General features: G+C 39.4%; 1 protein-coding gene across 4 annotated transcripts in view; it reads right to left on the bottom strand.

Moving 5' to 3' along the window:
• The window catches only part of grik4 (glutamate receptor, ionotropic, kainate 4), a 330,883-nt gene that overhangs the window by 90,310 nt on the left and 228,109 nt on the right, over positions 1-12,464 (bottom strand). For all 4 annotated transcript variants that reach the window (XM_040008873.1, XM_040008871.1, XM_040008872.1 and 1 more), the window contains one exon: positions 306-484. In XM_040008873.1, coding sequence (XP_039864807.1) covers positions 306-484 — 179 coding nt within the window. The remainder of the gene's footprint in view (positions 1-305; positions 485-12,464) is intronic.

Here is a 12,464-nt window from a genome sequence, read left to right as displayed (position 1 = left end):
AATTTAGGCTTAGATTTTGAGCATAACTCTGTCTTTGAAAACCTGTGCCCACTTAAACACAAATTCTTATCATCCATCTTGCAATTCAACACTAAACGACTTAAAACTTTTCCAACTTTCTCCAAATACTGGAGAAAGTTGAACAGTTATCCTTGAACAATTGTTGCCACCGGCGTTCTTCCCTCGCTTTCACTTTTTGAGATTTATATGAATGTTGAGTGGTATTAATCCCAGACCGCAGGCACGGAATAAAGAGAGCGTTATCAGTGCATACAGATCACGGCTATCGTGTGTCCCATACTAACCCGCTCCAAAATGATATGTGACATTGTGGCATTGGCATCGACTATTATGGTGGGAGTCTTGTCATCTCGAATCTCCTTTAGGAGTGGGGTCGGGTCCTGGCTGTCATCAAGCATGCGCACAGACAGAGTCTCCTTGGAGATGAGGAACTGCCTGAGGAGCTGCTCCAGGTTTAATAAGCCTGCCGGTAAGACACACATGGAAAAAAGAAAGAAAGAAAGAAAAGAAAAACATGAGAGACAGAGAATTACTCATATTGAAGGAAAGAATCTCCCAAGGAAATCGTGCTTTAAATGCATTTTTAAAATTAGGATATATAGCCAAAAAGTTAAGGAAAGCCAACAACATTTAGAAAGTTTGATCCTGCAATGCAGCACGAGCCTAAATATTCAGTGTCCTTATACAGTCGTGTGAAAAAAAAAGTTTTCACGGGACTGCAGAGTCCTGTGAAAACTTGAGTACACTCCCTGATTCAGTAGTTTGTAGAACCACCTTTACCATCAATAACTTGAAGGAGACACTTTCTGTGTGACTTTATCAGTCTCGCTCATGGTTGTGGAGAATTTTTTCCTTAAACGAGGTTAGTCTTTATGCAAGCCTGCCACAGCATGTCAGTGGGGCTGAGGTTAGGACTTTGACTGGGTCACTGTAACACCTTGATTCTTTTCACTTTCACCCATTCTGTTGTAGATTTGCTGCTGTGCTCAAAATAATTCTCCTTCATGACCCAGTTTGGGCCAAGCTTTAGCTGTTGCATGATGCATAACTGCAAGCTGCCCGAGACCTGTACTATGAAGCAGTATTTTCTCATATCCTGGTAATGTCAGACTGGCCCTGGGTTTTCTGTACTACAAAAACAAAACTCTCATCATGGTAAGTTATGCTGGTAACATAACCTGCTCACGAGCAGATCCCTAATCAGGTTCCAGATCAGGGATCATCAGGTATGAAATCACCATCTACTGAGCCTCCAGTTCTCCAGAAAAGCATTACCATTCCCGGGTGTTTGCATGGATAGTATGAAGCTCTTTCAATCTAAAATCTTGCTGTTTTATACTTTGATTTTTCCAGTTGTAAAAATGTTATTCTTATGAAATAAGCAGTAATATATTATCCTACATTAGGACCTCTGTTTGTACTTTATTTCAAATCTATATGCAGACTAAGGCTGCAATTGAAATCTGCTTTTATATTCATTCTTAATTGGATTAAACACAACCAAGGTTGCTAGGTAACAACAAAAACTTAAACTGTCTAACATTAATTAAATACTCATTTTCAATATATGTATATATATTTCTTAATGATAGAGTTCTGATATTGATAAGTCTCCTAACTTACACAGTTGGTGTTAATGTAGCAGCTCTTTTCCAGTTTCACTGATTGAAGTGTTTGAAACACACACACATTCGCACAAAACTTTTATTACTAAATTACTGTACAGTCCTTTTCTTCTCACACACGCACCGCTGATTTGTTTGAAGGAGCTATGTTATTTTCAGTCTGTGTTATGTCTTTAACCTATTCATTTTCCCTCTAATGCTATAGTTTCATGTTCCTTTGTAAAATATGCTGCTCTAGTGTCAGTGTACACTGATCCATAATTGCCATTGATGAAATGCTGCCATCACCACCCTCTTCACGTGAATGTGCAAACCTTGTGGAAACCATGGGTTTAACTTAGCAAGCTGATAATCAACTCCGTGCAAGCGATTATCCTGATTGCTAATGTTAGGTTAAGTGAATCAAAGTAACGGGAAGACTGAACGGGATTTGTACTGTGGCTGCAAAACAATTCCAAGTCATCACCCCTCTGCTACTGTGCTCGACACTTGGTTGCCGATGTGCATTAGGACCCCATTGGTCTCGTCTGTCAAATAAACATTATTCTAGAAGTCTTGGGATTTGACCAGAAGCAACTTTTCTTTGTAAGATTTGACACAGAAAATGCCCTGTCTTCTAAACATACTTGTTCTTTTTCTAATTGTACAATGTGAATTTTAATATTTAATATGCCATTCGAGGCATGCAGAGTCTGAGATGTAGCTCTTGGATTTTTTGCAGCTTTTCTGAGCATTTCATGGTCTGGCAACTTCAGCTTTTATAGAGGTGCTCACACTGGCTGATGATCAATTAATCAATTGCATTTGAATGGCAGCCCACGGCTGCTACTTACCTCCTTAAATCCTGGAAGTTTGTACTTAATTCTTCTCAGGACTTTACTCAAACGAGTATTATTTTCGTTCAGATCAAGTACACTGATCATCTTTAACGGCGGCTATCAGGTAGCTATCAAACTGAAAGCAATGAACTTCTCTCATACTCTATCCCCTGGTAATAGACCATTTGACTCCAGTTGGGTGAGTGGGATTTGCCCTAATTAAAGCATAGCCGACTTAATCATAACACTCCCGGCAGCATTTTATGAGTCACTTTGCATCCATATATTAGCAGACCCAGAGAGGATATGGGCTAATTTTCCATATAGTTGTCTTGGGAAACTTGGAGTTCAGTAAGATGAGGATAAATACAGCCTCAGTAAATCCAAAGGGCTTGTTTTGTGGTGGCACAGTTTGGTATTTTCGTGACACTGATGTTTACTTAAAGCATCTGTGAGGTATTTTGGTAGCAGGCACAGAGTGCACAGGTGTGAAGAGAGACACAAACAGGTGGAATATTCACAGGTGGATGAAGCAGCAAAGCAAAGTGAGTTGTAGAAATGTTGATGAACCATGTGTAAAATCACATCTGCTTTTTTGAGCAATGCCACACCGCTGGTACTTCAGAGGTTGATGAACAAAGATAAGATGAAAACTTGGACGAGCAACAAAACTGTGCCCGAAATACAAAGAAGATATTTTAATGAATCATTCCCCTGCCAGTGTATCCCTTTAATTCGACATTAAAAATTAATGTGTACTGCAGTTGAAGCGTCATTGTCAATAAATCTGTCCACATCTATATTAATATGAGTGATTCTAAAACTCCACAGATGCTTTGTACAGCAGAGGAAGCTTATCTTTCAGTTTATTGAATCTCCGCAGCAATGTCACGCCAGCAGGACGTGCATAAATCTACCACATCTAAATTTTGACTAGCGCCACACCAGATTTCAGCAGCATTACACACGGCCATCCCAGCATAGACCTTCATTAAATCACCTGAAAATGATGCCAGGCTGCTATAAAAATCACACTTAAAAAAACAAACAAACTCCTGCAAAGGCAACCTGTTGTGATATAATGTCACAGTGTGTCTTATATAGTAAACTTCCAACTGAAATAGTATTGGAGCAATGCTGGTAGATTAATGGCTTTATCATTTTTGATTGTCACATTTTCAGTCGTTAAACACACACACACCGTTTGACTCTGAATGCAGACTGTAAGGTTTGTAAAGCATTCTCACTTTAAGCTTAATAACTGATATATGGAGCGACTGCCTCTTCTCTCTCCTGCTGCTCCTTCAATCATGAACCTGATTAATGATCAGCTGATCAGCTTTTCTGTCGCGAGTCCGTCTCTCTTGTTTGTTTATCGCCCACTTTGCCCCAGAAAGAGGAAACCAGTGGATAAACAACTGCAGCACGTTTAAACTTGATAAGTTGTTGTTAGAATTTATTTAATATTATTTTCTACACCAGGATCTTTTTCTACGTAGCTGATGGCTGGTAACTGTGCAGGGGCGGGTCTAGCAAAGTTTAGCCAGAGGGGCCGAACAGGGCATGAATAGGAAAAGGGGGCACAAAGACATAGTTTTCTTTCTAATTGTCATGTCTAGCTTTTAATAAATAATTATATGAATCTTTTCATCTGATGTAAAATGTATAGAAGTCCATTATTGTATATAGGAACTATTAAGTCAAATTGATAACTTAGTAAGCTATAGTACTTTTTCCTTTGGGAAAATACCATCTGTGCAGTCTGCAATTCTGTTGAGGAAATATGTTGAATCTATTTAATTATTGTAGAAAAATAACTAATTTCTGTGCACTTTTTTAATCACATGCATTAAATTAAAGTTGATTACGTCAATTAAGCATTATGAGGCGGAGGGTGGGGGGTGGTTCCCTATTTTATTCTTTTTGCTGGGAGTTGGCAACCCTATTAGTTAGGTTGTTTAATATTTCTGCTAAGTACTCTTTAAAACACCAGAATAGGGAGGATGGTGTAGGTTCAAGTTTATTAGATTGATCAGTTTTGCTGAACTATGAAATATTTTGGGTGCAGTGTATTTTTTGCATACAGGTATAACAGAATAGCTTTAGTTTAGTTTAGTTTTTTTAAACTTGAGTATGAACATTTATGAGTATGAAGATTTATGATATCGGTATCTGACATAAAAAAGTGATATCGTGCCATCTTTAGTTTGTTGGGCTGTTATCATTACATTTTCCTTTGACTGGCACAGCTGTTTCAATGCAGTGACATCAGCCACATTACTGGCTAAGAAAACATTTATTAATGACACACTCTCTGATTATACCTGATTTCACCAAGGCCTTTCTATGTTGCTCTGCTGCACCTGCTATGGGCAACCACAGTCTGTGCACCCAAGACAACCCAAGAAAACCAAAGACACTGACATTAAAGTTACACTGGTGCTCCATTCATATCTTGGTAGATCTCATCATATTTATGTAACATGTCATGAGAAGAGTTTGAAAGGGAGCATATGACTTTGTAGGAAATGACTTGCATTAGCATAGCCTCCACCTGCAGTGTTAAGTATAGAGTAATAGTAAATTCGCAATCCAGACTTTTAGCAGATATTTAATATGATTTATTTCCAAGGCAACAGCCAAGCAGTTCCTGTCACATTTAGGCAGCTTTGGTGCTGCAATTTTAGGTTATCAAGCTCATTCCTCCAGCTTCTGCTGCACATTCTGCACATTAACACAAGCTGCAAAATTGTTCCAGGCATTGTTATCATGCGCTGAGCTTTTGACGTCCGCCTGTTTTTATGGCACTATATCAGCCAGTGTGCTTGGGTTCCTGCACCTGGTGACCTGCATGTGTGCACTCGTAAGACATCACCCTCGGCTGCTGCAAGCCAGATCAGCTTCCTGCGTGGGACCGTGCAGAATATCTTTGATGAGTTTGAAAGCAGGTTTAGCTTAAGTGCACTCTTTGTCTCCCTCCTGCAGCCTCTCAGGTATCTCACAAGGCTTTCAGTATGATTTCATGATGAGTTCATGACATTAGACGCTACAGTGAACTAGACGTTGCTTGCTAAACACAAATACAGTGACACACAGGAGACTGTTCTCCTTAGTGTTTTGGCTGAAGAAGATTTGAAGGGAATCAGAGTCTTTTTCTTTTTACTTGGCTGCTTTACACAACCATGTTGTTCCCTCAGTGTTTGTTCTGGTGAACCAGTTTCAATCAAATGAAAAACGTGCAGCTGAATGAAAATATTGCTCCTGTGTAGTTAGACTTGGATAGATCCCTATACAGAAAAAACAAGTTCTGTGAGACTATAAGTGTGTGTGTGTGTGTGTGTGTGTGTGTATTCTGTAAATTATCCTCTCCTCTTCCTGAAGACTCGGTGTGTGTGTGTTTTTTTTTACTTATCTTCTCTTACTCACAACACAGTTTGAACCCACAGAATTGGTTATACACTTCATAAATCCTACTACAGTTTCTTTTAAGCTGGGACTCATGTCAGCAATAGACATACAATTCATTTACTTTCTGTTGTGAGTTACACAGACGTTTTTCCTTTGAGGGAATAAAATGTGCGCTTATACATCGTTATTGCTTATAATGGCCCCAAATTCACCTCAACATTCTAATGGAAGAATCTTTCCTATTGCTGCTTCCTCGTATTAAGAGTGTTCAAATGTTCAACCACAAAATGCCTTTTATTCTGAAGCTAACAGACATTGTAACTTTTCCAAAATGTTGTCCAATTACCTGCAATCAAATCTCAAAGACTTAACAGTCTTGAGTTTAAACTTTTTCTTGCAACCACAGGTTTGCTAAAGGTTGGTGTCCAATCTAGAAACTATTTTATGCATTTCCAGTAAAATATACTTGCTCATCCAAGAAATCTGACACTGGAACAACATGAAATAATCACTGCACCTTAAATACTGTCACATCTGGCACCAAGATGTTAGCAACAGATTCTTTAGCTTGCTTGCTAAAGTTAAGTCTACTTGCCTTCTTTTCATAGCGCATCCCTGTGACAGGTGTTCCCAAGGTAAACCAGTGTGTAAAAACGTGATTCACCAGGCGAGACCAGCTTCTTCCATCGCTCTGTGGTCCAGTCCTGATGCTCACGTGACTATTGTTAGCATGTTCGACAGTGGACAGGGGTCAACACGGGCACCCTGACTTTTCTGCGGCTATGCAGCCCCAAACTTTGATGCACTGTCTAGTCCGACACCTTTTCATTAGAACAAAGATTAGCCTTTTTGTCAATTTGGGCTACATTAGCTCGTATGTTGAATCGAACCACACGGTCACCCCCCACATACGTTAATGAGCCTTGGCCGTCCATGAACCTGTCGCTAGTTCACCACTCCTCATACCTTGGACCACTTTTGATAGATACTGACCATTAGAGACCAGAAACTCCCCACAACAGCTGCAGCTTTGGAGAGCTAGCACTTGTCAAACTCATCCTTTTTTCCTGCTTCTAACACATCAACTTTGAGGATGAAACGTTAACTTGCTTCCTGATGTATCCCACCCACTAACAGGTGCCATGATGAAGAGATAATGACTGTTATTCACTTCACCCGTCAGTGGTCATAATGCTAGGCCTGATCTATGCAGTCCTTTGACCTATTCTCGTTAGTTTACATCAGCTGCTCCTTCTCCCATCCCGTTTATACTGCTAGTATGGCTGCTAGTTTCATAGTTTAGTTTGGGAAATCACAGACTGGACAGTTTAGAAACATAGCCATGGTCAGATGCATACTCCTCAATAACATAACAGAACACCTTATTAGCACTCACTTCCACATGATTAGATTATTTCAATTTATTGCACACCTAAATGATGATTCAGTAGCCTACATTAGCAAGGCTACTGATCGGCAGTCTGCACAGGGGACACATTCACTAAACAACCCAATTTAAGGTGTTATTGACAACTCTTAAATCACTACACTGCATGGCTCCACTTTATATCTCAGAACTCTTGACATCTTATTCCACTCACAGATCACTCGGATCAGTTGCTGTTCCACAGTCTTGGCTTAGAAGAAAGAGGGATGTGCTTTCACTGTTTTGGAACAAACTCTCTCTTCCCATTTAAAACTACATGTACAAACATTTTACAATGTATTCTTAATGCTTTGTCTATTGGCATCATTTATTCTCTTCTCAGCAGCTTGTTACTCTGGTTTAGAAAGATGGCATAGAAATAAAGGATATAATAATAATAATCATTATTATTTTTGACTACTATTATTAAAGGAGTGGAAACTGCGAGACATTAACAGATGATTTGCAGATGCAGCCCACAGTTTTTTTAACCTATGAAATAACCTCAATTACTCCTACATAATGAACCCTCAGCTCTCAAACCTGTCAAAAAAAAAAAAAGGCTGGTTCTGAAAGCGCCAAGGTAGAACTGCCACTATGAATGTCTCAGTGAAAAAAAGTGTATTTACAGGCCAGACACAGCACACACAACCAAGCCCATCAAACCAGGTCTTAAAGCTACTGTTTAAGAATTCTAACATCTGGATAAAGAGGAGACTTGTCCTTGGCTCAGATAAGCAGGGTTTGAATCAAGAGAAGGCATTACATCCTGAAAGTTTACAAGAGCACACTTCTGTTTGTGTGTTGTGTGTTAGTGAGACCAAACGTCCTCATTGGCATGGAGGACACGTGGCTGTGACTCTCACTCAGACACAGATAAAGGTGAAGGCTGACATTCAGCTATAGCAATCACTCATTTACCAGATATTGTCGGCATAGGATGACTGCAAGAGCACTCTCTCTCTCTAACTCCCATACAATATAAAACAATAAAATATAACAGAATAATACGTAATGAAAATTTCAATGTCTCAGATAAAGCTTTTTAACATACACTCAAAAACCTTTATGACAGCTGTACATTATGGTGACTCATTTAGCCTTGAGCAATAAGTAAGACCTAGTTTTATGACTTTGCCATCACTGGGACCATCAATTTAAGGTGTCGCGGACAAGGTAATGTGTTAAAACACTGCATACAGCGGGTCGGAGCATATTCTCTTTTTCATTAAAACAAATAACCAGGAAAGCAGAGCCATTTGTACAGACGTTAATCCACTGTTCTCTCTGCAAACTGCATTGAAAGAGATTGCTAATATGAAATGGGGGACATGCAATTCTGCAGAAAGGTTAATTTGTTGGTTTCTCAGTATGAATGTTATATTACTGTGTGACAGTGTTTCATTGATAGAAAAAAATCATGAAAAATATTTGTATTTCTTTTTAAAAAAAAAAAGAAAAGAAAAAGAAAAGAAAGAAATCCATGAAAATGTTGAAGACAGATGAATGGATTAATGAGCTAATCAGTGATTTAAAGTCTTATTTAGTGACTGTAGCATCTGTGGACTCTAGCTTCTGATTAGCTAATAGATACTAAGGAGGTCAAAGCTCCAGTAACACTTGTATGAAGAGCAGCTTTATTATTGACCAGTGGGTTTTGGCCTGTGACCCTGATAAAGTGTTGCTGGAGCTTCCACCTCTTTAGACCCTTGTTCTTCTCCATGCACCCTGGAAGCAGGCGAAGTTGTGCCAGAGACCTTCATCCTGTTTGCAAAGAGATACTGCCACACAGTATCCTTGGAGTGAGGAATGTAGATGACTCTCCATTTAAGTGGTTTCCTGTGGATCAATATTTTGGGTTACTTCTGATTATGTTTTTTTGCCTCTGTATGCACCACAATCAAGATGTCATTAAAGACTTAATTCAGTTCATTAAAAATTGGTGCAACAACTTTTTGCCATTTTTGTTTTTATACATAGTCCAACATTTAAAAAATGTAAGAAAAACTAAAATTTGTTTTAATATATGGACAGTTTTTTTTTCCCAGTGGTTTCCTTGAGTCTAGAACCCATGGACATCACAAAATGCAACACGTCCTTCCTTGAGATGCTTTGCCAGGCTTTACTACAGCCACGTTCAGTTACTGATGCATGCTCTAATAGGCTGAGATCAGGTGACTGACTTGGTGATTGAAGAATATCCAATTTTGTTGCCTTGAGAAACTCTTGGGTTTGTTTTGCGGCCTGCTCTGGATCATTATCAATTTTCACTGTGAAGTTCTTTCTGTTTTCGCCGCATGCCCACGCCATAATATTATCTACAACATGTTTGACAGATGATGTGATATGATTTGAACTGATTCTCTCCTTCTCCAAACTTTTCCTTTCCCATCGTTCTAGTTCGTCTTGGGTGTATTTGTCTAAACAATTTTTCCAGCAAAGTCTAATCTGGCCTTTTTGTTCTTGAGTGTAACCAGTGGTTTAAACTCTGTTTCCATTCATATACACAACTATTGACTGTAGACTTTAATAATGAAATGCCTACCCGCTTGGGTGGATGTTATAAAAGATTGTCCCTTAATCATGGAAATAATTCTGTCATCATTCACTTCAGCTGTCTTCTGTGGTCTTTCAGACCTTTTGGTGTTGCTGAGCTGGTCAGTGAATTATTTCTTGTTAAAAATGTATATGATTATTAATTTGGCCGACCTTAATGTTTTCTCTGTTAAGTTTATTTTAAAATAATTTTTTCAACCCAATAACTGCTTGATTTTCTTGCACTAACATCTTTTTTAAATGTCATATTGACAGATCCACTGATCAACGACCAACCTGAAAATTTAACATTTTGAATCAATTCCAGATGCTTTTTGAGGTTAGTTTGTAATAAAATTGTCTTTCAGAAGTCAATTTACTTTTCAACTTGTGAAAATGAGGACTTTGTGTAAAAATAGCTGTAAGTCATGAATAGTTAATGCAGTACTTTTGTTAAACCTCTTGAATTAAAACTGAAAGTCTGCCCTTCAGCCACATCTTGATCTGATGTAAAATCCACTGTGGTGGTGTATTAGGCAAAAACCTTACAGATCTTGGTTTTGGATAATCTGTGTCCAGGTAGAGCGTGCAGGAGGAAAAACATGATTCCAGCTTACTCCCTCTGAGCTCTCTGGACAGTTACCTGTGATATTCATGCATGGACTCAGTTGGGTAATTGTACAGAAGCTGAACTACGTAGCATACAGTCCTAATCACTTGATTTAGCTATTTATAATGTTTTTTGTTGTTGTTGTTTTTTTAACAAACATCCCCTCTCCTAATTTAAAATGTCTAAAAACTCCCAAAGCTGCAGTTCATTAGCACAGATTTTGATGACTAAAAATAACGTAAAGCCTCAAGCAAAAATGAAAAAAATAAAAATCAGTTAAAAAAATAACACTGATTTGTTGATAAGTGGGAGTGTTGGACAAGGAGTGTGAGACAGCTTCTGTCATCCACTGCTTTAAACAGACCAATCACAGAGCCCTGAGTGAGAAATCTGCACAAAAGCCTTTTGACATTTTTTAATTAGACAGACAGACAGACCAACTTTGCACTTTTCTTTAGTAAAGATAAATTCTGCACATTTACACCTGTGGATACAAACTCACTCTCCACAAATCTAAAAACTCATTATTCTGAGTCAACATTATTTCATAAAGCACCAAGGCACTTTAAATCCTACTGCCTTCATCTATTCAATGAGAAGATTTTTCAATTACAAAGTGCAACAAAAGAAACCATGACAACTTGCACCACCACCTTTACGTTGTCTACTGACATTGCTGCCTTTTGCATCAGAAACATAAGTAGCCACGACATAATTACTATGATCAAAGTCATCAGAGAGCCTTTCCTCCCCGAGACCCTCCTCTGCATTACTGCGTTCCCATCATTCTTACACCTTCATACACATTCCTGTTGACAGGTCATTTAGATACCTCTTCCACCTGACTAACGCTGATTACCGGTTAGTAATAGTAATGCCATTGCATGTGAAACATGGAGAGAGATAGTAGTCATCCCTGGAACCTGAAAGAAATGGAAAATTGCAATTCATAAGATGGCATCGGCATACAATTATTAGCAGAGAAAGAATAATAAGCCTAAGGCCTAACCTTGCTCTCCAGCTGAGCCTATCAAAGAAGGAAAATAGGCTTTTGCAAGCATTAGTGGACAACTATACGACTGAACCTAAAATTTCTGTACCTGCACTGCAGCTACAGATACGTTTCAGAGTTTATTTGATGTTCCATTTTCAGCTTACTGACAGCTGAACCAATCACTGCACAAATAAAAGAGCAGTGCAGCACACCGGCGAATTCTGTGCATGCAGTTTTCATGTGTTATTTCTTCTTGTTAAAGCCGAAACCACAAGAAATGAACAACCTGTGGGGCCTCCTGGCAGGTCTAAAGACTCAACAACACTTTGCGTATTACAGTCTCACAGCACCACTGCCACTGTTAGCGAGGACTAGCTAGATTAATGTTCGTGCTGGTGTGCACCATGCCTTTGGGCACAGCTTCACCTCCACTGCTGCCTCCTCAGCCATTACTGGAAAATATTCATGGGTTGGCCACGCTCTATTAGGCTGTCACTGGGCTTGGGTGATTAATGAGGCTGGCACATGTGAACGAGTAACTGACAGCAGGCTGCCAACCGACCAAATGACTGTGTAAGCTGACAAAGAAGGGTGGAGCTGGTGCAGTAGGAGCCAAACTTGAATGAGTTTCAGCTGATGGTGCTGCTGAACACAATCCTCGACCAACACACACACACAAATCCAGGCATAGTGCCATTTCCTGCATTTTCTGTTGAATGAATGAGGGTCACATGAGAGTGCAATCAATACAGCCGAGTCATGTCCTGGACCGTCTCCTGCCTGTTGCTAATGTATAATTCCAGTGTGGTTACCTCCTCGCTTTCCCGCTCCACACTCTTTCATATCATCCAAGAAGCACACTCCGCTCTCCTCCTCCTCTCTCATTTCAGACTCCCCTTGGTCTCTTCTATCTACCTCTCATCTCCCCTCATTCTCCTTCTTCTCATTTAATTTCCTTTGCAGTCATCTCTTAGCTCACTGACACAGAATAAGAACCTCCCCACCAAACCCCGGACCCACAGGATTG

This window comes from Simochromis diagramma, unplaced genomic scaffold (assembly GCF_900408965.1).
Source record: "Simochromis diagramma unplaced genomic scaffold, fSimDia1.1 OVJJ01000344.1, whole genome shotgun sequence".
NCBI lineage: Eukaryota > Metazoa > Chordata > Actinopteri > Cichliformes > Cichlidae > Simochromis > Simochromis diagramma.
The sequence above is the reverse complement of the archived record's forward strand: the minus strand, read 5'-3'. Positions and strand labels throughout refer to the sequence as shown.